Source organism: Chionomys nivalis, chromosome 10 (genome assembly GCF_950005125.1).
Source record: "Chionomys nivalis chromosome 10, mChiNiv1.1, whole genome shotgun sequence".
NCBI lineage: Eukaryota > Metazoa > Chordata > Mammalia > Rodentia > Cricetidae > Chionomys > Chionomys nivalis.
Window position 1 is genome coordinate 10249674 of NC_080095.1, and position 25198 is coordinate 10274871.

The following is a 25198-nucleotide window of genomic DNA, read 5'->3' on the forward strand; positions in this document are numbered from 1 at the left end:
CCTTGAATACCAAAAATGTGAACCCTCCCATGTGCTCTCACTCTTGCTTTCCCTTCTCACCACACCTGGATGTTGAATTCCATTACCATTCCCCACTGTGATCTTTGAGTTCTCCTTTAATTAAAGAACCCATTATTACGCCTTATTTAAAGCAAGTGTGGGATTATTTTATCATGCGCATTTCTTTTCATATGGCATGTTTCCCTTCTTCTGGCACCCATGAGGGAATATTTATTGGAATCCCCACCACACTCCTGGTTTACCAGCCAAGGCATATTTCTTGCCTGCAGCCCACCTGCCACTGCCTAGTACCTTGATATTCCCTGCTGTAGCATGCCATTTTTTTCACATTGTGATCTTTATGGTGTCACATTGGCCAGATGCACACATTGGGGCTCATGGCTGATAGAAAATTTGGGGTATCTACCTTATTCTTGCCACCAAAATCTCTCTTTGTCTATGTAATCACTTTAATTGTCCTTAGTAGTTGCTCTTAATCTGTTAAACAAAGCATATTTGTCAGTATCTAAGTAAGCAACTATGTGAAAAACAAAAGCAGGCATGTTCACTCCTGCTGTCATCACTCCACTATGACTCTCCACTATGTGACTGCAACCATGACATCTGTTGTCCAACAATCATTATTTTTCCTACAACAATTCACTGAAACTTTCTAAGGGAGGTAAATGAATTAACAAAATTGATAGGTATATGATGACAGACAATCTTTACCATAAAATGTTATGTTAATAACATTTTTCTTATGCTATGAATGGTATTCTGAAAGGCTTGTGTGATTGTCTTTATATATCCATTTATTTGATTTGGGGAATTAACATTTTTTTAATATTTTTCCTTAAGGAAGTGGTTTGAGAACAGATTCAAGAATGAGGCACTTTTAGATATGATACACTCTTTACAGAGTAATAATGAACAGCTATCTAAAAAACTTAATACCCTTGGAAAGGAGAACATTAATTTGAAAGACAAAATTCAAACCATGTCACAAGGTGCTGATAAATTATCTGAAAGAATTCATAATGTTGAGTTTAACAATCAAAATTTGTTAAAAAGTTATGATGGGTTAATGGATTGGGAATCTCTCCAGGAAGGCAATATGCATGTCATTTGTATGTACAATGATGAGATATTATCTTTACCATAAAATTTCATACTTTGGAATCACATTGCAGAATAAAGACCATACGGTAAATGTATGAATGAGGGCACTAGAACTTTACACAGGACAGGAGAGTCAGACTTTACAAAATGCAGTGGTAAAACGATTTGAAACTGATGGAGGAAGGTCATTGGTTAATTAATAAAGAAACTGCTTGGCACTAAAGGTTAGAACATAGGTGGGAGGAGTAAACAGAACAGAATGCTGGGAGGAAGAGGAAGTGAGGTAAGATGCCTCAGACAGATGCCAGGCCGCTGCCCTCCAGGCCAGACGTGATGCAGCCAGCTGCCAGGTCAGACATGCTGAATCTTTCCCGGTAAGCGCATCTAGTGGTGCTACACAGACTATTAGAAATGGGTTAAATTAATACATGATAATTAGCCTAGAAGAGGCTAGATAAAATGGGCCAGGCAGTGTTTAAAAGAATACAGTTTGTGTGTTGTTATTTTGGGGCATAAGCTACCCAGGCAGCCAGGAGCTGGGTGGCAGGAATGCAGCCTGCAGCTCCTTCAACATGAAACAATTGAGGAAATTATCAGAATTGAAGAGAAGGGCTAGAAAATACAAAAACAGGACTTTGCCTCATCAATACATGTCAGAGTCCAGGATGACTTAACCAGAGTTTTAGATACTTATCTGGTAATCTCCTCTGACAAGCCATCTGGTATTAAATACCCTAGAGTATTCAAAGAATATAAGTAGCAACCTATAGGTATGAGCAATCTAAAGGAAATTAACTAAGCAATAGTATATTATGGCTTTTAGCCATCATTTGTTAAGGAAATGGTGAAATGTGGGCTTCAAGCCACAAGGCATCTCCACATGATTGGCTTCAATTAGTTTCAGTGATCCTCAAAGACAGACTGTAGCTGCTATGGAAGTGACACTGGAAAGAAGGGGCAAAAATTTTAGAACAAAAGGGAAAAGCAAAAAGATATGAGGCTTCCCAAGATTCAAACTCTTGGTGAGGTCAATAACTCAAACCCACAGGACCGGGCTCTATATGATGAACACTCCTTGTACAAATGCCACACAGCAGTTTTAAATGCTTGGGACAGGATTCAGGAATTATAAAAAATTGAATCATATACCATTAAACAGAGACAGAGAGAACCCTTTAGTGACTTTTTACAAAGATCAATTCAGACTGTAGAAATGGGAGTAACAGACCCAGAAAATAGATTAGTACTTATTGTATCTCTGGCTTTTGAAAATATCAACTTAGAATGCAAAAGGATACTTGGGGCTTTAAAGGTCAGATCTGCACCAATGGATGAATGGATCCTGCATACAATGAATGCTGAGAATGTGTTCCACTTCACAGAAATTGGAAAATTAAATATGTGCATAACCCCATTGACACTTATTCATGTTTTCAATGGGCAACTGCCTTGACTTGGAAAAAGCTGATACATTAATTGCACATTTATTAGAGGTTATGGCCCATGTAGACATATCTGCACAAATAAAGACAAATAATAATCCAGCATATATCTCTAAGAAAATGAAACATTTTCTTGCTTGTTATAATATAAAGCATATTACAGGTAGCTCAAATCAAACTATAAAGGATAACTTAAATAACCAGAAAGGAATGGAAAATATCCACAGAAATAGATTGCATAAAGCTTTATTAACCTTGAACTTTCTTAATGCTAATGAAAAAGGAACAATGGCAGTAGAGGTACATTGGATAGTAGAAAAAAATTCTGAATTAAATCAGCTGGTGTATGTCAAGGATATGTTGAACTAGAATGGAAACCAGAAGATGTTCTATGTTGGGGAAGGGGTTTCACTCTTGTTTCCACAGGATGTGAAAAAATATGGATACCATCAAAATTAATAAAGATTTGATTTCAAAAGGAGAAACCTCTTGAGAAGGAGAAATGACATCTCATGCTTAGAGATGACAATCATACAACTCTTAAAAAACATCATAAAGCTTGGAGTTATTTCTTACCTTTGTAGGAAAATATTCATCTTCAAAATGTCAAGAGACCCTGGACATCTAATGCCTAAAGAGGAAAAAATAACTATCCAGAAAGGATCACCAAGCAAAGAGAATTATGACTCATAAAGACAGGTGATCAGCATGGTCAAATTTAATTCTCTGTATATATATAACTACTACCCAGGAGAATAATAGATACTTGTTTATTGCTTAATATTGTTTATGTTGATTGTAATTCTAATTTTTATACTTCATATCTGTTCTTTTTTTGTTTTGTTTTGTTTTGTTTTTTAGATACAGGGTTTCTCTGTAGCTTTGGAGCCTGTCCTGAAACTAGATAGACCATGCTGGCCTCAAACTCAGAGATCCGCCTGCCTCTGCCTCCCAAGTGCTGGGATTAAATGCGTGCACCACTACTGACTGGCTTTATCTGTTCTTACTGTATATAGCTTTGCATTGGTTTTGGAACTTTTTTATTTAGTCAAAAGAGGGAGTGATAAGCAACCTCCTTCAGCAAATGGCCTTTGGGAGGCTCAACCATGTTTGGCATGGCCTTGGGAACCTAAAAAATATAGTCCCCCCCTTTCTCTTGCTATTCCGACTCACCACAGCTGGATGTTAGATTCAGTTCTTGTTCACCATTTTGATCTGTGAGATCCCCTTTAATTAAAGAACTCCTTATTATGCCCTACTTGGAGCTAGTGTGACATTATTCATATTGTGAATCCCCCTTCATCTGGCAGGTTCTGCTTCAAAGTTACATTAGTCAGATTTTTCAAAGAAAATTTATTGAGATATTGTGAGCATACAATAAACTCTGCAGAGTTTGTGACGCGGCAGCAGCCCCGGACAGGGAACTCAGAAGTTCCTCACCCACCCCCATCCCTCCTGGGCTCCCTGCAGAGACTCTACTCCCTGCAGACTGCCTCTCTGTTCCTATCCCACCCAGCTTGCATCCAGAACCCTTCTTGCTTCTGCCCCCTTCCCTTCTTTGGGCACATAACACCACCTAGCTCAGCCTGTCTGGGCGCTGGGGGCGAATCCTCAGGGCAAACAGGCGGGCGGGAGTTCCTTTGTTTCACTGGCCTGCCTGCACCAAGCAAGGTAGGCGCTTTGTTTACGAACTACCCAACCAGCAAGGAGAGCTGATCTTGGCACCAGGAGAGCTATCAATGGGCACGGAGATCTGATATTGTCACCTAGAGAGACATCACTGGAGCACCAGGAGAACCATCACTGGGGAGCACCATCACTGGGAAGGTACAACAGTAGGCAAGGATACCTGATCCTGTAAAAGAAGATCCATAGGAGAGCATTCGGGGAAGAGATGGGCAGGCGCCAATGCAAGGATTCACCCAACAATCTGAAAAACAATATGAAACCACCAGAACCCAGCGACCTCACAACAGGAGGACATGAACACCTTAAACATGAAGAAGTAGAAAAAATTGACTTTATGAAAGTGATTGATGCCCTTAAACAGCATGTAAAAAATGCCCTTATAGAAAAGGATGAGAAGTATAACAGAAAGTTTGAAGAATTGAGTAAATCAGTGAATGATACCCTAGGAAACCAAGGAAAAACAATCAAACAGATAATGGAAACAGTTCAAGTCTTGAAAACTGAATTGGAGGCAAAGAAGAGAACACAAACAGAAGGCTGGCTGGACATGGAAAATCTAGGTAAACGAATAGAGTCTACAGAAACAAGCATAACCAACAGAATACAAGAGATAGAAGAAAGAATCTCAGATTCTGAAGATATCATAGAGAAAATAAACACGCTGATCAAAGAAAACAGCAAGGCCAACAAACTCTCATCACAAAACATTCAAGAAATATGGGACACAATAAAAAGACCAAACCTAAGAATAATAGGAGTAGAAGAAGGGGAAGAAGAGCATCTCAACTGTCCAGATTATATACTTAATAAAATTATAGAAGAAAACTTTCCCAACCTAAAGTAAGATATACCTACAAAGGTTCAAGAAGCATACAGAACACCGAATAGGCTGGATAAAAAAAAAAAAAAACATCCCCTCGCCATATAATAATCAAAACACAAAACATACAGAACAAAGAAAGAATATTAAGAGCTGCAAAGGAAAAAGGCCAAGTTACTTATAAAGGTAAACCTATCAGACTTACACCTGACTTCTCTATGGAAACCATGAAAGCCAGAAGGTCCTGGATAGACGTACTGCAGAAACTAAGAGACTGTGGATGCAAGCCCAGACTACTATACCCAGCCAAACTTTCGTTCACTATAAATGGAGAAAACAAAATTTTCCAGGATAAAAACAAATTTAAACAATACGTAGTCACAAATCCAGCCTTACAGAAAGTAATAGAAGGAAAATCACTAACCAAGGAGTCCAACAATGACCACAATATCTCAGACAACTAGAGACCCTTCACCAGCACAACACAAAGAAGGGAAACACACAAAATTTACTACTAAAAAAATGACCGGAGTTAACAACCACTGGTCATTAATATCACTTAATGTCAATGGACTGAACTCACCTATAAAAAGGCACAGACTAAGAGATTGGATACGAAAACAGGATCCAACATTCTGCTGTTTACAAGAAACACACCTCAGCTACAAAGACAGACACCTACTCAGAGTAAAGGGTTGGGATAAGGTGTATCAAGTTAATGGACCTAAGAAACAAGCAGGTGTGGCCATATTAATTTCTAACAAAGTTGACTTCAAACTTAAATCAATCAGAAGAGATAGAGAGGGACATTTTCTACTCATAACAGGAACAATTCATCAGGATGAAGTCTCAATCCTGAATATCTATGCCCCTAATACAAAAGCACCCACGTATGTAAAAGAAACATTGCTAAAACTCAAGGGAGCAATCAAACCACACACATTAATAGTAGGAGACTTTAACACTCCTCTCTCACCAATGGACAGGTCAATTAGACAGAAACCTAACAGAGAAATAAGAGAATTATTGGAGGTAATGAATCAAATGGACTTAACAGACATCTATAGAATATTCCACCCAAATAGGAAAGAATATACCTTCTTCTCTGCAGCTCATGGAACCTTCTCGAAAACTGACCACATACTCGGTAACAAAGCAAACATCCAGAGTTACAAAAAAATATCTATAACCACCTGTATCTTATCAGATCACCATGGATTAAAGCTAGAATTCAACAACAATGCTACCTCCAGAAAGCCTACAAACTCATGGAAACTGAACAGTCAACTACTGAACCATACCTGGATTAAGGAAGAAATAAAGAAAGAAATTAAAGTCTTCCTTGAATTCAATGAAAACAAAGAAACAACATACTCAAACCTATGGGACACTATAAAAGCAGTCCTGAGAGGAAGGTTCATAGCACTAAGTGCCCACTTAAAGAAAACAGAGAAAGCACAAATTGGAGACTTAACAGTCAACCTGAAAGCTCTAGAAAAAAAAGAAGCAGACTCACCTAGAAGGAGTAGAAGACTGGAAATAATCAAACTAAGGGCTGAAATCAACAAAATAGAAAAACAGAAAACAATTGAAAGAATCAATGAAACAAAAAGCTGGTTCCTGGAGAAAATCAACAAGATTGATAAACCCCTATCCAAACTAATCAAACGGCAGAGATCGAATTTGCAAATTAATAAAATCAGAAATGAAAAGGAGGACATAACCACAGACACAGAGGAAATTCAGACAATCATTGGATCTTACTACAAAAGCCTGTATGCCACAAAACTGGAAAATGTTAAAGAAATGAACACTTTTTTAGATGAATACCATATACCAAAGTTAAACCAGGACCAGGTAAACAACCTAAATAGACCTGTGAGTCGTGAAGAATTAGAAGCTGTTATCAAAAACCTCCCTTCCAAAAAAAGTCCAGGACCAGATGGTTTCAATGCGGAATTCTACCAGAACTTCCAAGAAGACCTAATACCTATACTCCTAAAGGTATTTCACAATATAGAAACAGAAGAGTCATTGCCAAATTCCTTCTATGAAGCTACAGTAACTCTGATACCAAAACCACACAAAGACTCAACCAAGAAAGAGAATTACAGGCCAATCTCACTCATGAACATCGACGCAAAAATCCTCAACAAAATACTGGCAAACCGAATCCAAGAACACATTAGAAAAATTATCCATTCTGATCAAGTAGGCTTCATCCCAGAGATGCAGGGCTGGTTTAACATACGCAAATCTATCAATGTAATCCATCATATAAATAAACTGAAAGAAAAAAACCATATGATAGTTTCATTAGATGCTGAAAAAGCATTTGACAAAATTCAACATCCCTTTATGATAAAAGTCTTGGAGAGATTAGGGATACAAGGGCCATACCTAAATGTAATTAAAGCTATTTACAGCAAGCCGACAGCTAATATCAAATTAAATGGAGAGAAACTTAAAGCCATCCTACTAAAATACGGAACACGCCAAGGCTGTCTACTCTCCCCTTACCTCTTCAATATAGTTCTTGAAGTCTTAGCAATAGCAATAAGACAACATAAGGGGATCAAGGGGATTCGAATTGGAAAGGAAGAAGTTAAACTTGCGTTATTTGCAGATGATATGATAGTGTATTTAAGTGACCGCAAAAACTCCACCAATGAACTTCTACAGCTGATAAATACATTTAGTAATGTGGCAGGATACAAGATCAACTCCAAAAAATCAATCGCCCTCTTATACACAAAGGATATGGAAGCAGAGAGGGAAATAAGAGAATCATCACCTTTCATGATAGCCACAAACAGCATAAAATATCTTGGGGTAACTCTAACCAAGGAAGTGAAAGATCTATTTGACAAGAACTTTAAGTCTTTGAAGAAAGAAATTGAAGAGGATACCAGAAAATGGAAGGATCTCCCTTGCTCTTGGATTGGGAGGATCAACATAGTAAAAATGGCCATTCTACCAAAGGCAATCTATAGATTCAATACAATCCCCATCAAGGTCCCATCAAAATTCTTCACAGATCTTGAGAGGACAATAATCAACTTTATATGGAAAAACAAAAAACCTAGGATAGCGAAAACAATCTTATACAATAAAGGAATTTCTGGAGGCATTACCATCCCTGACTTCAAACTCTATTACAGAGCTACAGTAATGAAAACAGCGTGGTACTGGCATAAATACAGAGAAGTCGACCAATGGAATCGTATAGAAGACCCGGATTTTAACCCACAAACCTATGAACACCTCATTTTCGATAAAGGAGCTGAAAGTGTACAATGGAAGAAAGAAAGCATCTTCAACAAATGGTGCTGGCACAACTGGTTGTCAACCTGTAGAAGAATGCAAATAGACCCATATCTATCACCATGCACAAAACTCAAGTCCAAATGGATCAAAGACCTCAATATCAATCTGAACACACTCAACCTGATAGAAGAGAAAATGGGGAGTATCCTACAAGATATGGGCACAGGAGATCGCTTCCTATGTATAACCCCAGCAGCACAGACATTAAGGGCAACATTGAATAAATGGGACCTCCTGAAACTGAGAAGCTTCTGTAAAGCAAAGGACACTGTCACGAAGACAAAATGGCACCCTACTGACTGGGAGAAGATCTTCACCAACCCCGCAATAGACAAAGGTCTGATCTCCAAAATATATAAAGAACTCAAGAAACTAGACGTTAAAATGATATTTAACCCAATTAAAAAATGGGGCACTGAACTGAACAGAGAATTCTCAACAGAAGAAGTTCAAATAGCCAAAAGATACTTAAGGTCATGCTCAACCTCCTTAGCGATCAGAGAAATGCAAATCAAAACAACTTTGAGATATCATCTTACACCTGTCAGAATGGCTAAAATCAAAAACACCAAAGATAGCCTTTGCTGGAGAGGTTGTGGAGAAATGGGTACCCTCATCCATTGCTGGTGGGACTGCAAACTTGTACAACCACTTTGGTAATCAGTGTGGCGGTTTCTCAGAAAAATTGGGATCAACCTACCCCTGGACCCAGCAATACCACTCCTGGGAATATACCCAAGAGATTCCTTATCATATGACAAAAGCATTTGTTCAACTATGTTCATAGCAGCATTATTTGTAATAGCCAGAACGTGGAAGCATCCTAGGTGTCCTTCAATGGAAGAATGGATGAAGAAAGTGTGGAATATATACACATTAGAGTACTACTCTGCAGTAAAAAACAATGACTTCTCGAATTTTGCATGCAAATGGATGGAAATAGAAAATACTATCCTGAGTGAGGTAACCCAGACACAAAAAGAAGATCATGGGGTGTACTCACTCATAATTGGTTTCTAGCCATGGATAGGGGGCCTCTGAGTCTATAATATGTGGTCTTAAAGAAGCTAAACAAGAGGGCAAACCCAAGGAAAAACATATAGTTATCCTCCTGGCTATGGGAAGTAGACAAGAGTGCCGGGCAAAAAATTGAAATCTTGGGGGTAGGGTGGGATGGGGGTAAGGGGAGATGGAGAGAGAAAAGTGTGAAGGAGAGGATGAGGGGAACTGGGGGAAACGGGATGATTGGGGATAAAGGAAGGTTGGATAGGGGAGCAGGGAAACTCATATCTTAGTTAAGGGAACCACCTAAGGGTTGGCAAGAGACTTGAACTTGGGGTGGCTACCAGATGCCCAGGGCAATGTCCCCAGTTAGTTCCTTGAGCACCTGAGGATAGGGAACCTGAAATGAACCTATCCTATAGCCATACTGATGAATATCTTGCATATCACCATAGAACCTTCATCTAGCGATGGATGGAGATAGAGACAGAGACCCACACTGGAGCACCGGACTGAGCTCCCAAGGTCCTAATGAGGAGCAGAAGGAGGGAGAACATGTACAACGAAGTCAGGACCACGAGGGGTGCACCCACCCACTGAGACAGTGGGGCCGATCTATTGGGAGCTCACCAAGGCCAGCTGGACTGTGACTGAAAAAGCATGGGATAAAACCGGACTCTCTGAACATGGTGGACAATGAGAGCTGACAAGAGGCCAAGGACAATGGCACGGGGTTTTGATCCTACTTTAGGGTCGGGCTTTGTGGGAGCCTAGACAGTTTGGATGTTCAACTTCCTAGATCTGGATGGAGGGGGGAGGACCTTGAACTTTCCACAGGGCAGGGAACCCTGACTGCTCCGGGGACTGGAGATGGAGGAGAAGAAGAGTGGGGGGAGGGGGAGAGGGGCGGGAGGAGGGGGAGGGAAATGGGAGGCGGGGAGGAGGCGGAAATTTTTTTTTCAATAAAAAAAAATAATAATCTCTGCAAGCAAGCATGTCTTGAAAAGTTTCCAGGTAAGTAAACACCCATGAAACCACTACACTGAAAGACAATAAAGTATTTATTGCTTCTCTGAAGTTTATATCAATATCTCCCATATGATTCTATTAACCATTTTGAGGAATACATAGTCACAATATTTATGCTTTCTGGATGAGTTTCCCTAAAGATGAGAGTCCCTAAAGTTATGCCTTTACTGTACAGGGACTTCTCAGTTGTACAACCTGGCTAGAAAATCCAAGTAGTAAATTTGTTTCCCTTCTTGACCTCTGATCTTTTCTCAAAATGCAGTTATCACCCCATCTATTAACCTGGACATGTTCTCCTGATTCACCTACACTGAAATTGCATAGTACCCTGCTTTCTACCTGACAAATGACCCATGTATGCCTAAGAGAACCCCTGTATTGATTTTGCAAATCCTTATTATTCCCTGGGCACCTCCACAAGCACCATCAACCACCTCAGGTCTGTAGCTCCTCTCTTAGACCCCATATGTCAGCATCTGAGCTGGTGCCATGCTGGATTTATTATCAAGGTACTTCAATGTGGTTTGAAATAAAATGTGGATAAATCTTCATCCCCATTTCTCTTGCTAAAGTTTGACTTGACTGCCCATTTCTTTCATATTTAGTAATATCTTCCTTAAGCATTTTCTTTGGGGATTCATTTTTTTTATTAATTAATTTTTTTTAATTATTAAAGATTTTTGCCTTTTCCCCACCACCACCTCCCATTACCCCCATCCCCCAATCAAGTCTTCCTCCCTCCTCAGCCCAAAGAGCAAGCAGGTTTCCCTGCCCTGTGGGAGGTCCAAGGACCACCCACCTCCATCCAGGTCTATTAAGGTGAGCATCCAAACTACCTAGGCTCCCACAAAGCCTTTACGTGCAATAGGATCAAGAACCCATTGCCATTGTTCTTCAGTTCTCAGTAGTCTTCATTGTCCGTTATGTTCAGCGAGACCGGTTTTGTCCCATGCTTTTTCAGACCCCGGCCAGCTGGCCTTGGTGAGTTCCCGATAGAACATCCCCATTGCCTCAGAGTGTGGGTGCACCCCTCGCGGTCCTGAGTTCCTTGCTCGTGCTCTCTCTCCTTCTGCTCTTCCTTTGGATCGTGAGACTTCAGTTTAGTGCTCCAATGTTGGTCTCTGTCTCTGTCTTCTTTCATCGCCTGATGAAGGTTAATATTCAGGAGGATGCTTATATGTTTTTCTTTATGTTCACCTTCTTATTTAGCTTCTCTAGAATCACGAATTATAGTCTCAATGTCCTTTATTTATGGAGAAATCAAATATGAGTGAGTACATCCCATGTTCCTCTTTTTGGGTCAGGCTTAACTCACTCAGGACAGTGTTTTCAATTTCCATCCATTTGTATGCAAAATTCAAGAAGTCATTGTTTTTTACTGCTGAGTAGTGCTCTAATATGTATATATTCCATACTTTCTTCATCCATTCTTCCATTGAAGGGCATCTAGGTTGTTTCCAGGTTCTGGCTATTACAAACAATGCTGCTATGAACATAGTTGAGCATATACTTTTGTTGTATGTTAGGGCATCTCTTGGGTATATTCCCAATAGTGGTATTGCTGGGTCGAGAGGTAGGTTGAACCTGACTTTCCTGAGAAACCGCCACACTGATTTCCAAAGTGGTTGCACAAGTTTGCATTCCCACCAGCAATGGATGAGTGTGCCCCTTTCTCCACAACCTCTCCAGCAGAGGCTATCATTGGTGTTTTTGATTTTAGCCATTTTGACAGGTGTAAGATGGTATCTTAATGTTGTCTTGATTTGCATTTCCCTGATTGCTAAGGAAGTTGAGCACGATCTTAAGTGTCTTTTGGCCATTTGAACTTCTTCTGTTGAAAAGTCTCTGTTCAGCTCAGTGCCCCATTTTATAATTGGATTGATTAACCTTTTACGGTCTAATTTCTTGAGTTCTTTATATATTTTGGAGATCAGACCTTTGTCAGTTGCGGGGTTGGTGAAGATCTTCTCCCAGTCAGTGTGTTGCCTTTCTGTCTTAGTGACAGTGTCCTTTGCTTTACAGAAGCTTCTCAGTCTCAGGAGGTCCCATTTATTCAATGATGTCCTTAGTGTTTGTGCTGCTGGGGTTATACGTAGGAAGTGTTCTCCTGTGCCCATGTGTTGTAGAGTACTTCCCACTTTCTCTAATTCATCTATTCAATGGGTACTAATCTTTCTTCATTTTGAGGAATTGCATACCTAAAATATATGCAATTAAATATAATAACATTTGCACACTATTTCCCTTTCAGCTACTCCTAATCATTCCCAAAATAAGTGTTTCACAACTTATTGACCTCTGTAAGCCGAGTTGATGCTGCCCATGTGTGCATGCGTGTGTAGCCAGGCACTTTAGTATAAGAAACCTACTAATGATCACATTCTCAAAATGAAAGTACCTCAGTTTTCAGGAAAGATCTATATTCAACAGATCATCAGTAAGAGGGAAGGCCTGGAAATAATCTACACAATGGTTTTGACTGGCTTGATCTCAGTTATGCTTACACAGAGAACAATTGCCATTATAAGTTCATGATGTGAGAGCCATGTCAAATCCAGAATTCAGCAAGTAACAGCGCTCTTCTTTATCCTCTTACTTCTTTCCACTCCCCCTCCTCAATGTTCTCTGAGACTTGGAAGAATGTAATTGGAACTGGAAATTGTTATGTCAGAAAATATAACAAGTATTGAGCAGGACAAAGACTACCTGTTTCTTTCATATTATGCACCTAGATTCATTGTGTTAGGTGTTCTGGCATCTGCTTTATAGAACATGTAAGTAAAAGGGGAACCCTAGGAAAGGAAGACATCTTAATTGAGAGACAAGAAGAATGAAGCACAGGGTAATGTTGGTGCTGTTAAAGAAAAAACTGACAGTGATGATGGAAAGTTGATGAATAGGAGGGAAACCAGACAAATGGTTAAAGAACAACAAGTTCGTCCTAAAACTTAATCAAAATTCTGGTTCTGATAATTATATTATTTGGTAAATGAAAATTATTCTAACACAAAATAAAAACAGTCATAAGGTGCTTGGAGTAATGATGACAGAAGATAACAGTGGAGTGGAGAGTTTAAAGCAATCAAAGAGAGAACTTCAGAATGGAAAAAAGTGCATTTGATGCTAATGGATATAGGTCTCCTTAGTAAGTACAAAGTAGAAGAGAGAAAGAGTGACAAGGGATATCTCACTTACAATTCTCCTATAGCATGAGGACAGCATGGTCTTAAAAATAAGTAAAATTCAGAAAATCCCCAAGTATTCTTGCAACAGAGAGAGTTATGCCAACAGCATCTAAATGTTGTAACCTTGTCAAAGAGCCACATCAGGGAGAATCCATTTCCAGGCCAGAAAGTAAGAAAATCTGTGCTCCTATGTAGAAACACACCTGTGTTTGGCACATTTAATTTTATATGTGTACTAAGAAGACCTGATAGTATATATCCGCATGTTCTGTGCACGTGCACATAAAAGAAGAAACTGAAGTGTTGTGAATATTTCACAAGGAAAGTGTGAATCCAAAACTACAATTTTATGTCAATTTCTATAACTAGCATCGTTGATTTTGATGTCTTTTATCTGTTATGAGCACTGCCTTCCCTCAAGGCTCCAACACCAGAGCAACTAGAGCAGGAAGGCATGCAAATAAGGCTTCTCTGTGCCAATGAAAACCAGCACTGCCTTGACCCTGCAGCTCAGACAGAGGAACCCAGAGCTGAATTTCCTGGTCCCACCATTCAGTTACCACTACTGATCAGAGACCATTCACCATGAACTTGGGGCACAGTTGGCTTTTCCTCGTCATTGTTTTAAAAGGTAATTTATGGAGACCATATGCTGTGTGCATTTGTGTACAATAAGAAGAAGAAAATTGGATTCTGTGACAGTTTTCTAATCAGGAATCTCTGTGTTTGCAGGTGTGCAGTGTGAGGTTCAGCTTGTGGAGTCAGGAGGAGGTTTGGTGCAACCTGGAAAGTCACTGAAACTCTCCTGTGTGGCCTCTGGATTCACCTTCAGTAACTATTGGATGAGCTGGATCCGCCTGGCTCCAGGGAAGTCCCTGGAGTGGGTTGCATCTATGTATAGTAGTAATAGCATCTACTACGCCGACGCTGTGAAGGGCCGATTCACCATCTCCAGAGACAATGCCAAGAACACCCTACACCTGGAAATGGGCAGTTTGAAGTCGGAGGACACAGCCATGTATTACTGTGCAAGAGACACAGTGAGTGAAAGCTGCTGTGAATTCAGACACAAACCTCCATGCAAAGTGCTCAGGACCAGCAGGTGGCGCAGACAGCACACAGTGCTCTCAGCCACAGAGGATCCTGATCAGAGAGGCATAAAGGAATGGACTCCTCTGTGTCTGGGCTGCATCTCCATATCACATTCTAAGATTCTCTCTACAGTAATTCTTGAAGTGTTCACAGTTTTAATCAAATATATATTTTCCATTGTGACATGCTTTTCTGTTTGTTTATCATACTGATTTTGTCCTCTGCTTCTTTTTCTCTTTTACTCTCCCTCCCTTTCTCCTTCTGGCACTGCTCTTCCTCCCTTTCTGCTTCCTCTCTCCCTCCCTTCCTCCCTCCTCCCCTCCTGCACATGATGACATATGATGTATTCCTCTATTAATCTGCAGTATATATTTGACACAGGTTCTAGAACTGCGCCTGAAATTTGCCACCTGACTTGACTGGTTGCCCAATGAGTCCCAGTGATAATGCTATCTACATATTCCTTAAAAAGGACAACTTCTTGGCTGATAAATCCATTCATTTGCAATCTTGGAGATCAAAGCTCAGAGTTAGATTCTATTCAGTTGTTCTTCTATGGCAAGAAATTGAGCTACAGAAGTATTTTCATGGTTCTTTTACCTTGTAAATTCAGAAAGCACTCTGCCTAGAAGAAAATCATCAAGCAGGGCAGAAGTGTTTATATTTAGTGAAGTGTATCAGATTCTGGAAAAGAAAAACATCCTGGAAAGTGTTAAGCCTAGACTCAGGGCAGCTCAAAAATATCTGTGAGTACAGAGAACACTGTACCCTCTGTTTGTCTCTATGACAACTACACTACCCACACAGAAGTGTATATATACAATTAAAAATAAAGTATTTCTTCATAAATTCATTGAGTTCTGGGAGTTATAACAAATGGCTAAGTTCTTGTGTAGTATGTATGAATCCTTGATTCAAATCATAATATTTTAAATATATAGCCTAAGTTTTGATTAATAAATAATGTGTTTGTACCATCAATTCTCCTCGTTAAAGGTTAGAACACTATTTATCTCTTTTAAGATATCAGTCTCATTTTTCTTCTCACAAAAAACTCATTCGACTTGCTTGTCTGAGAATTGGGTCCACAAGGTAAAACAAGTTCAGGAAACACAGTGGTGAAAAGTGATGTCCTCATGGGCAGACAACTTCCTGCCCTCCATCCTATGATTGCACTCCTTCATCTTGACAAATTCATATAGGTGGAAGATATTGCATAGGCCAGTATCTCTAATAACCAGAGACATGGATATTAAAACCTAAAGGATAAGTTGCCTGTAACCAATGGTGCAAGTGCCATTTGCCAAAGGAAAGTATTGAAATGAGTGTGGGGGATATAGAGGAAGGGATCTATGTGCTGTATTGATGGCAAATACTATGGTGGTGCTTCAGAGATTTACACATGCAAGACCGTGTTACACAGCAGTCTCACTTCTGGTGAGTAGACAAAGGAAGAAAAGAGGAAGGAATAGGAGCAGAGGAGGAGGGAGGAGAGAAAAGACACGAGAGTGGGAGAAGACAGAGCAGTCAAATTAGTAAGAGGAAAAAGAGAGAGACTAGTCTGATGAATGGATATAATCACAGAACATTATAAACAAGCATGATGTTGACATTTTTAAGTAGGATGAATGACAGATAGAAACAACATTTTCAAGCAACATAAGTTGCTAAAACACATCTATCTCTCTTTTCTTTTATGCCTATAATTGTGCAGGTTGATCTCTGCATTATTTCTGGGTTTCTGTCTGAGTGCTTGTGTGTTTACTCAGGAGATGCTTATTTTCTCATAATATTACACTACACGGGTTACTACAGCTTCCTTGGACAACTGAGCCAAGGTCATGAGTCCTATGGGACTGGGAGTGGGGATTTGCTTTCAGGTTTTGGGCCTTCTTTACCTGAACCAGCCTCTGTAGACATACCAGTTCCTCTTCCTGCCTAATATTCCCAGTTACTCTCTGAATACCAGAGACTGAAACACAGCTCAGAAGACTCTGAATTTCTCAATTCAGTGTGGGGCAGAAACACTGCTCTTATTTTTCCATCTTCACAGTAGATGATGATGCCATCATTTCATGTGGTCCAGACTCTGGATAGGAGGCACCATAGTTGGAGATATAATTTCTTCCTTCCCCTCTTCCCTTCTTCCCCCTCCTCTCCCGGAGATAGTTCTAAACATCTACAAACTATGAGTTCAATCCCTGAAAAAGGAAACGTTTGAATGAATGAAAATGCTCATTGCTGATACTGTGTCTTCATATGTGTATGTTTGCATATGACTGTGGAGGCCACATGGTGATTAGGAGAGTCTTCCTCAACTGCTCTTTAACTTGTTTTTGAGACAGATTCTCACACTGAAACTGGAGCTCACATGTTTAGATAGAATGTTTAGACATAAGTCCCAAAGTGCCTCTTGTCACAATCTACCAAGTTATGGGAATATAAGGATAAACCATCATACCCAGGTTCCTAGTTAAGTACTGAGAATCAAACTGAGATACTCATATTAGGAGGCAGGCACCTTGCTCCCTAGCCATCTCCTTAGCAATGGATATTATCATTATACATTTTATAAGTTAATAAGAATATAGTAATCTATAAAAGGAATAAATGTATAATGATTTTAAAGGAGAAATATTTTGATAGTTATGGATTTTTAAACCATTTATTGCCTAGATAAAAAAGAAAACCATGAGGCAAATCCCTTCAATGTCCTAAAAATTCTTCCAGTTATGTGACTGGGCAATGTGAGAGAGAGGAAAGACTTGGGAAGGAATGAAGGGGAGGGGGATAGGAATCAGAACATATTGAGTGAAAATATTTTCAAAAAAATAAATAATTAATTTTTAAGACTCTTCATGTGAATGTCGGGAATAGTGATGCGTTCATTTAATCCAGTTACATGGGGGCAGTGGCTAGAAAATCTTTCATAGTTCAATATGAGCTTGGTCTACATAGTGAATCCAGGCCAACCAAAATGTGCCAGTCAAAGAAAAGTAAGAAAGAAAGTCAGCACTTCTACCAGTGAATATGTTTTTAAATGTACATTTGCTGGATGTCTGCATTGTATGTGTTTGTGTAATGTGTTGGGATATGTGACTGTATTTATAATTGTGATCGTATGTTTGATTGTGTTTGCCATGTCTGTCCTCTCATCACATGAACTTTAAATTATTCTAGACTATATATTTTTATTTGATGAAAACCATGCCCAAATGCATCATGGGAAGAGAAGGGATAATATCATCTTAGCTCTCATGGATCATTATAAAGAAAAATCAAATCATGTAATAAGGCAGGAGACTGAAAGTAGGAACTGAATCAAAAATCACACAAAAACAATGCTTACCAGTTTGCTCTCCATCGTTGTTCAGCATGCTTTCTTTTACAACCCAGAAACACCTGTCCAGGAATGGCACTTTCTAATATGCCTAAGCCTTGCAAAACCAATTTTTTAATCAAGAAAATGCCCTACAGTCTTGCCTGATAACAATCAGATGGAGGCATTTTTCCACCTCTTACATTCTTCCAGTCTCCCTTTCCTCAGTGTTCTCTGAGACTTAGAAAAACATGAATAATTCTGAAGTCTTTGATGTATTGATTATGTTTATTAGATTTGTGCTTCAAACACCTTACCTTTCTTTGTAGCTGGGTGCTCAAGCCATGTGCCATTAAATATCGCATCATCCATTCCCAGGTAGGCTTTGTACTACTACTTATAGATAAAATATTTTTAATTTATTGCTGCATTGGTTGTTTTCCTATTCTGTGAAATATTCCTAACAGGAGGTCACTACAGAAACAAAGGGTCTTTTTTTTTGTTTTGTTTTGTTTTAAAAATTTATTTATTTATTTATTATGTGTACAACATTCTGCTTCCCACACACCAGAAGAGGGCGCCAGATCTCATTACAGATGGTTGTGAGCCATCATGTGGTTGCTGGGAATTGAACTCAGGACCTCTGGAAGAGCAGTCAGTGCTCTTAACCTCTGAGCCATCTCTCCAGCCCCCAAAGGGTCTTTTTGAATGAAGGTGTGAGGGGCACAGTCCATCATGACAGGAAGGTATGGCATACAGGACTTCTCACGCTGCACCTGCATTCTGCAAGTAGAGAATAAATCACAGAGAGATCTGCTGTATAAACATTCAAGATGCACACCCAGGGACACAGTTCATCCTGAGGCACCACCTCTCAAGCATTCCACAGCATCTCTAAAGAGCATCATCAGACAGAGAACAAAGTTTAAACATATGACCCATTGGGAGCAAGTCCACTTTCAAATGACTACAAATACATAAATAATGTTTTATTCAACTGAAGTTTTGATATTATTTACATTACCTGAGCAAAATGTATTGTAAATTATGGATTTTTAATCCATTCTTTGTATATATGAAAAAGAATGCCATGAGTTCAATACTTAAATGTCTTTATAAATGGTCCTAAGACCTCTGCCTGTCATTATTTGGATAAGATGGATGCTAGGGAGACTCTCAGATGATGAGGGCAGGAAAACAGTGCTCAGAATATACTCTGTGGATAAAGAAACTACTTTCAGTGAAATTAAAACATTATATTTTAATAATCTGTGTTTGATAGTGAGGCACTGTGCCCCATACCTTTAATCTGGGCACTAGGAAGACAGAGGCAAAAGTATGTCGGAAGTTCAAGACCAGCCTGGTCAACAGTGATTCCAGGCCAGACAGAGTGGACCTGTTGAAAGTTCCATCCCTGAAACTATGAAGTTTCTGAGTCTGGCTTTGGTGCTGTGTGTCAGTTTGTGAGTGTGCATGTGTGAGGGGGGTGTGGTTGTATGTGTGTGATTGGATGTGGGACTGCATCTGTGCATGTAACTATTCTTTGTATGTGTGTGTATTGGGATGTTACTTATTTGGGAGTGTGACTATGTGTGTGTCTGTGATTATGTGACTGCAAGTGCATGTATGTTGAGATTGTGACTATATCTATAAGTATGAATTTTGGTATATGTGTTTGTGTGTGTATTCAGATATGAGAACTTATCTGTAAGGGTGACTCTGTGTTGTGTGTGTGTGTGTGTATAAGTGTGTTGGAATGTGGAAGTGTATGTGTAAATGTGATTCTGTGTGGCTGTGGTTGCAGTTGTGCAGTCTGTTACCTCTCCCACATCCACCCTCTCATCAGAAGCATTTTAGGCCCATGCTTCTCATATGTGAACCTCTAAGTCCCTCACAACATGTTGCAGGATCACCCAGTCCAGTCAAATCAAGGTCTCACAGCCAGACTTCTGATGTTTCAAATATCTTCCCAAGGCAGTGCTCATCTCTTCTCTGAGTCAAGATAACTGTACTATGGTCTATGAATAGAAAATCCATCTGTGCTGTGTTTTTCTTGTTTGTCTTCCAGAGCTTTAGTACAAGTTAGATTCCCCAGGGGCAGAAGGAAATCACGATTAAGTGAAAGGGATTTATTGATATGTTATTCCAGGTCAAAATAATAAGAAAATAATGAATAAAGTAAGGAAGTTTAAAAACAAACAGAGACCTCTGCAGATCCAAGAGGAGCCTCAGGCTTGCAGCGGACTCCGTAGTAGGAACTAATTCATTGCATAACCATAAAAATAATATTTTAGATACATTGACTAAAGTACATATCTTCTCCTACAGAACTGTCACATGCATGCCCATAGGAGAGTGTAAGTCATGGCAGTATGCAAGGAATGTGTGGAGACCTTGGTTAAGATGGCAGTGGAGCTGAGTGTCCAGGTGGTATTCTCACCTTGTGTTTCTTAAGCAGTCCACAGGGATGATGGAGCAAGAAGCAAGTGTGGACCACATATAACAACAATGTGATACAGTAACAAGCTCAGCAAGACAAGAACAAATCCTAGTTATGAGAACAGGGAAGGATGCAGAAATGTGTTTGAGTCATCCACGAGAAAGCAAGTTTGAAAACATGAGAAGATATCTGACACTGGCCTTGGGTCTCAAAAATAAATATCACAACCTACCTGACAATGTATGCACATTGGTTCAATAGTGTCGTGAATGTTATGGGAATGACTAAATACTTCTTATTGGATTTAAGACCCATTCCCAAAAACTTGAAATTGTATCTGGTTCCACGAACCAGACCAGGAACCCATTACATGGTAGATCATAAGCCCTAGGAGATAATTTAGCACTATTATTTTGTCAAATTTACATTATGTGAAACAACCCCTTAAGAATTTAAAATTTGTACTATATCTCATTGAATTTCTTCAGCTAAATCAAAACTCTGATTTATGGAGGTGTTGATTAATACAGAGACCTAAATCTAGCCCGCATTTGGAGAATAGGAGGCCCTGAAGTCCTCAATATAAATGGGACATTTCAACTATTCCTTCACTTTCCAAGATTTGGGGATCAATAATAGAAGAGAAGTTAAAAGAGCTTTAAGAGGCAGAACTGAGGGATGACATTAGTGAAACAGTGTTTTTCAGGCATGGCAAGGCTGCCACACTCATGAACCCACAGAAGCTGTAACTATATGCACAAGTCCACACTAGCTAACATCCCAGCATGGGATGTCTAACTCATAAATTCACAGCATCTGTAACTGCATGCACAGGATCATATGAGTCAACAACCTAGCATGGAAGGTCTCAATCATGAAGTCACAGCAGCTGCAACTGCATACACAAGATCACACTAACCACCCCAGCATGGGATGTCTCATTCATGAACTCATAGCATATGTAACTTCATACACAAGTTCACACCAGCAAACATCTCAGCATGATAGGTAAGGATGTCTTGAATTCTCATCTTTAGATGAAAAATTATTCAAAATTGTTAACTTTTGGAAGAGGGAGAATCATTTTTCTTTGAGATTTCAGTTTCTAACAGACTACCTACCCTTATTCCAATAGTAAGGCCACATGCATGAACATTGAGGCAGGACTAAGTGGAGTCCTCAGATTTTTTAAAAGCACATTAATTTCTGCAGAAAAAGTGCATCACAAGAGAGGAGAAATCTGTGAAAAGTAGGGTGTATTTGAATAAAATACATTATGTGAATAATAAAAACTGAGATGTTTCTTTTAAAGGACAGGGAAGAAGAGAGTCTGTGTCAAGCCAACTCTACAATGAGAAGGAAGGGTCAAATGCTGATGTGTTTCCAGTGACTCCCCAGTCTACATGCTTCTTTATTCCAGACTCATATAACAAGAATACAGGATCACTGATGCTCACCCTGCAACAAGCAAAAAGAGTCAATATGAAACTTCCTCCCTTATGAAGGCAGGGAAGATTCCTCACATCCTAGTCCGAAAATCCTGTTCTAAGTTAAATTACTTCCTGATCTGTGGGACTTCACTGCTTTTTCTCACACAAGGTTGAGTTTTCTGAGGAAGGAGGATGGCCTATATCTTCTCTCTCCAAGGTGTGTATCACCATGCCACACATGTGCAAAGGTTGTGACAGTGTGCAACTGATGATGCCTGATTCTTCCTGTGTCCAGGCATCCTGTCTCAAGTACAGGTAGCTGTGCTGTGGTAAAATGCTCTTGTACACTAAAAAGACTTGACCCTCATATTTGATTAATAAAATGCATATTGGCAAGTAGCTCAACAGGAAGTATAGGCAGGGCAACTGGACTAGGGTAATTCTGGGAAGAGGAAAGGCAGCCAGTCAGTCACTAGTCAAATGAAGAAGAAGTAAGATGAGAATGTCTTACTGAGAAAAGGAACCACGTCATGTGACTAAACATAAACAAGAATTAAAGATCTTGCCAGGCGATGGTGGCGCACGCCATTAATCCCAGCACTCGGGAGGAAGAGGCAGGCGGATCTCTGTGAGTTCGAGACCAGCCTGGTCTACAGAGCTAGTTCCAGGACAGGCTCCAAAGCTACAGAGAAACCCTGTCTCAAGAAACCAAAAACCAAAAAAAAAAAAAAAAAAAAAAAAAGAATTAAAGATCTTAAGTCATAAATGTTAGTTAATGATAAGTCTGAACAATAAGCCTAACAGTTTATAATTAATATAAGCCTCTGTGTGTTTATTTGGGCCTGAATATCTACAGAACTAGGTGGGACAGAAAGTTCTGTCAACAAAGGGCACCAAAAATGTTTAGCAAGAATTCCACATAAAGCCTGAGAAAGCATTAAGTAAAGGATTCTATACAGATAAGATGAGAGTCAAGTGCAGCTTCTTTGTAACCATCCTTACTCCAGTAGGCTATGCTTGCTAGAGGCAAGCAGAGGTGTGGCTCCTTTAAGAGAAACTTCTTGACATGGTGTTAGCAGCAAAAACATCGCGGCTCTTTTAAGAGGTTTTGCCACCAAACACTTAAATGATGCCTATGAGCAGCTGATTTTAGGCTTTTTGGTGGTGGCATGGACCTAGAAACTTTATAGAGTTGTGGAAACATAGGTGACCCTCCACCATGAAGGCAGACGCTCCACAAGCTGATAAATATGGTGGAGACAGCCACCAAAGTCACAGGTTTAATCCTAGCCTTATTGCTTTGCAAATTAAAGATTCATGTGCTTCGAAAAAGACAGAGATACATAATAAAAACAGATAGAGAAAAATAAACCTCTAAATGGCTGCAGTGTGTTTAAAAATATACATTGGCTTGGGAGAGAAGAAAATGGATAAAAACACTCCTTAAAAAAAGAAATGGGAACCCCATAAAAGCAAGTACAAGGGAGCAACCTCTGAGGGAGCAGGTCAAAGCCAGAGACCTCTGGGGATCCAGGTGCAAGCCAGTGACCTCCACTGGAGCAGGCCTGAAACAGAAATCTCAACTGGAGCAGGCCTGGGGCATCAGTCCTCCCAGGAGCAGGTGCAAGGGAGCAACTGCTGAGAGAGCAAGCACAAGCCAGAGACCTTTGCAGGATTGGGCACAAGTCAGGCAACTGCGAGGGAACAGGCTCAAACCAAGGACATCTGCTTGAACTGGTCTGAGCCAAGGACCTCCATGGGAGCAAGCCTGAGCAAGCTACCCGAGCCTGAGTAGGCCCAATGCAGGGACCACCAGAGTATCAGGCTTGAGCCAGTGACTTCTGAAGTAGGCCTGAGGCAACAGCATTCAGAGAAGCAGTTACAAGGCAGCCACCACTGAAGGAACAGGCCCATGTCAGAGACATTTGCAGTACTCGACATAAATTGAAGACTACTGAGGTAGCAGGCCTTTGCCAGCAACCCTCACCATGCAGGCCCAAATCAGCAACCTCCAACAGGTAGGCCTGAGCCAGTGAGCTCTGCTGGAACAGGCCCATGCCAGTGACCTCAGCCTAAGCAGCACCAAGCAAGCAAACTTCATGGGAGCAGGCTTGAAAGACCCCTAGTATTGCAGAGTGGTCTCAGGGAGTCCAGAGCAAACTCCAGGAATACTGAGTGACCACCAGGGTGACTGGAACTGAGACCCTGATTACACTACAAGGAGCAATTATCTGATCCTTGGATCCAATGGCACCTGGAAGATTGAACACCATAGACAAGACAACTTCAACTACATCAATTAAAGGAAAAGATGAGTAGACAAGGTAAGAATACACTCAACACCAAAAGAGAAACAATAAAAACTAGTGGCCCTACAATAGCAAGACTTCAATAATCAAATATAGATGAAAAAGAAGAAAATGACATATAATTAACTTTAAGAGAGTGTTTGAGGTCCTTAAAGAGGTAATGAAAAATTCTGTCGAAGATGCTCTCTTTTTTCCATTGTACACTTTTAGCTCCTTTATCGAAAATCAGGTGTTCATAGGTTTGTGGGCTAAAGTCAGGGTCTTCTATTCGATTCCATTGGTCGACTTCTCTGTTTATATGCCAATACCAAGCTGTTTTCAATACTGCAGCTCTGTAATAGAGTTTGAAGTCAGGGATGGTAATGCCTCCAGACGATCCTTTATTGTATAAGAATGTTTTGGCTATCCTGGGTTTTTTGTTTTTCCATATAAAGTTGATTATTGTCTTCTCCAGATCTGTGAAGAATTTTGATGGGATTTTGATGGGGATTGCATTGAATCTATAGATTGCTTTTGGTAGCATCTTCAACAAATTGTGCTGGCAAAACTGGATGTCAATCTGTAGAAGAATGAAAATAGATCAATATCTATCACCATGCACAAAACTCAAGTCCAAATGGATTAAAGACCTCAATATCAGTCCAAACACACTGAACCTGACAGAAGAGAAAGTGGGAAGTACTCTACAACACATGGGCACAGGAGAACACTTCCTACGTATAACCCCAGCAGCACAAACACTAAGGACATCATTGAATAAATGGGACCTCCTGAGACTGAGAAGCTTCTGTAAAGCAAAGGACACTGTCACTAAGACAGAAAGGCAACCCACTGACTGGGAGAAGATCTTCACCAACCCTGCAACTGACAAAGGTCTGATCTCCAAAATATATAAAGAACTCAAGAAATTAGACCGTAAAAGGTTAATCAATCCAATTATAAAATGGGGCACTGAGCTGAACAGAGACTTTTCAACAGAAGAAGTTCAAATG

The 25198-nt window shown here is 39.9% G+C and overlaps 1 gene segment (V, D, J or C); it reads left to right on the top strand.

The window, feature by feature from the left end:
• Positions 1-14151: 14151 nt before the first annotated feature.
• Positions 14152-15122, top strand: LOC130882805 (immunoglobulin heavy variable 3-66-like). The segment is given in 3 exon segments: positions 14152-14247; positions 14349-14839; positions 15090-15122. Coding segments are annotated over 3 exon segments (570 nt in total).
• The last annotated feature ends 10076 nt before the right edge of the window (positions 15123-25198 follow it).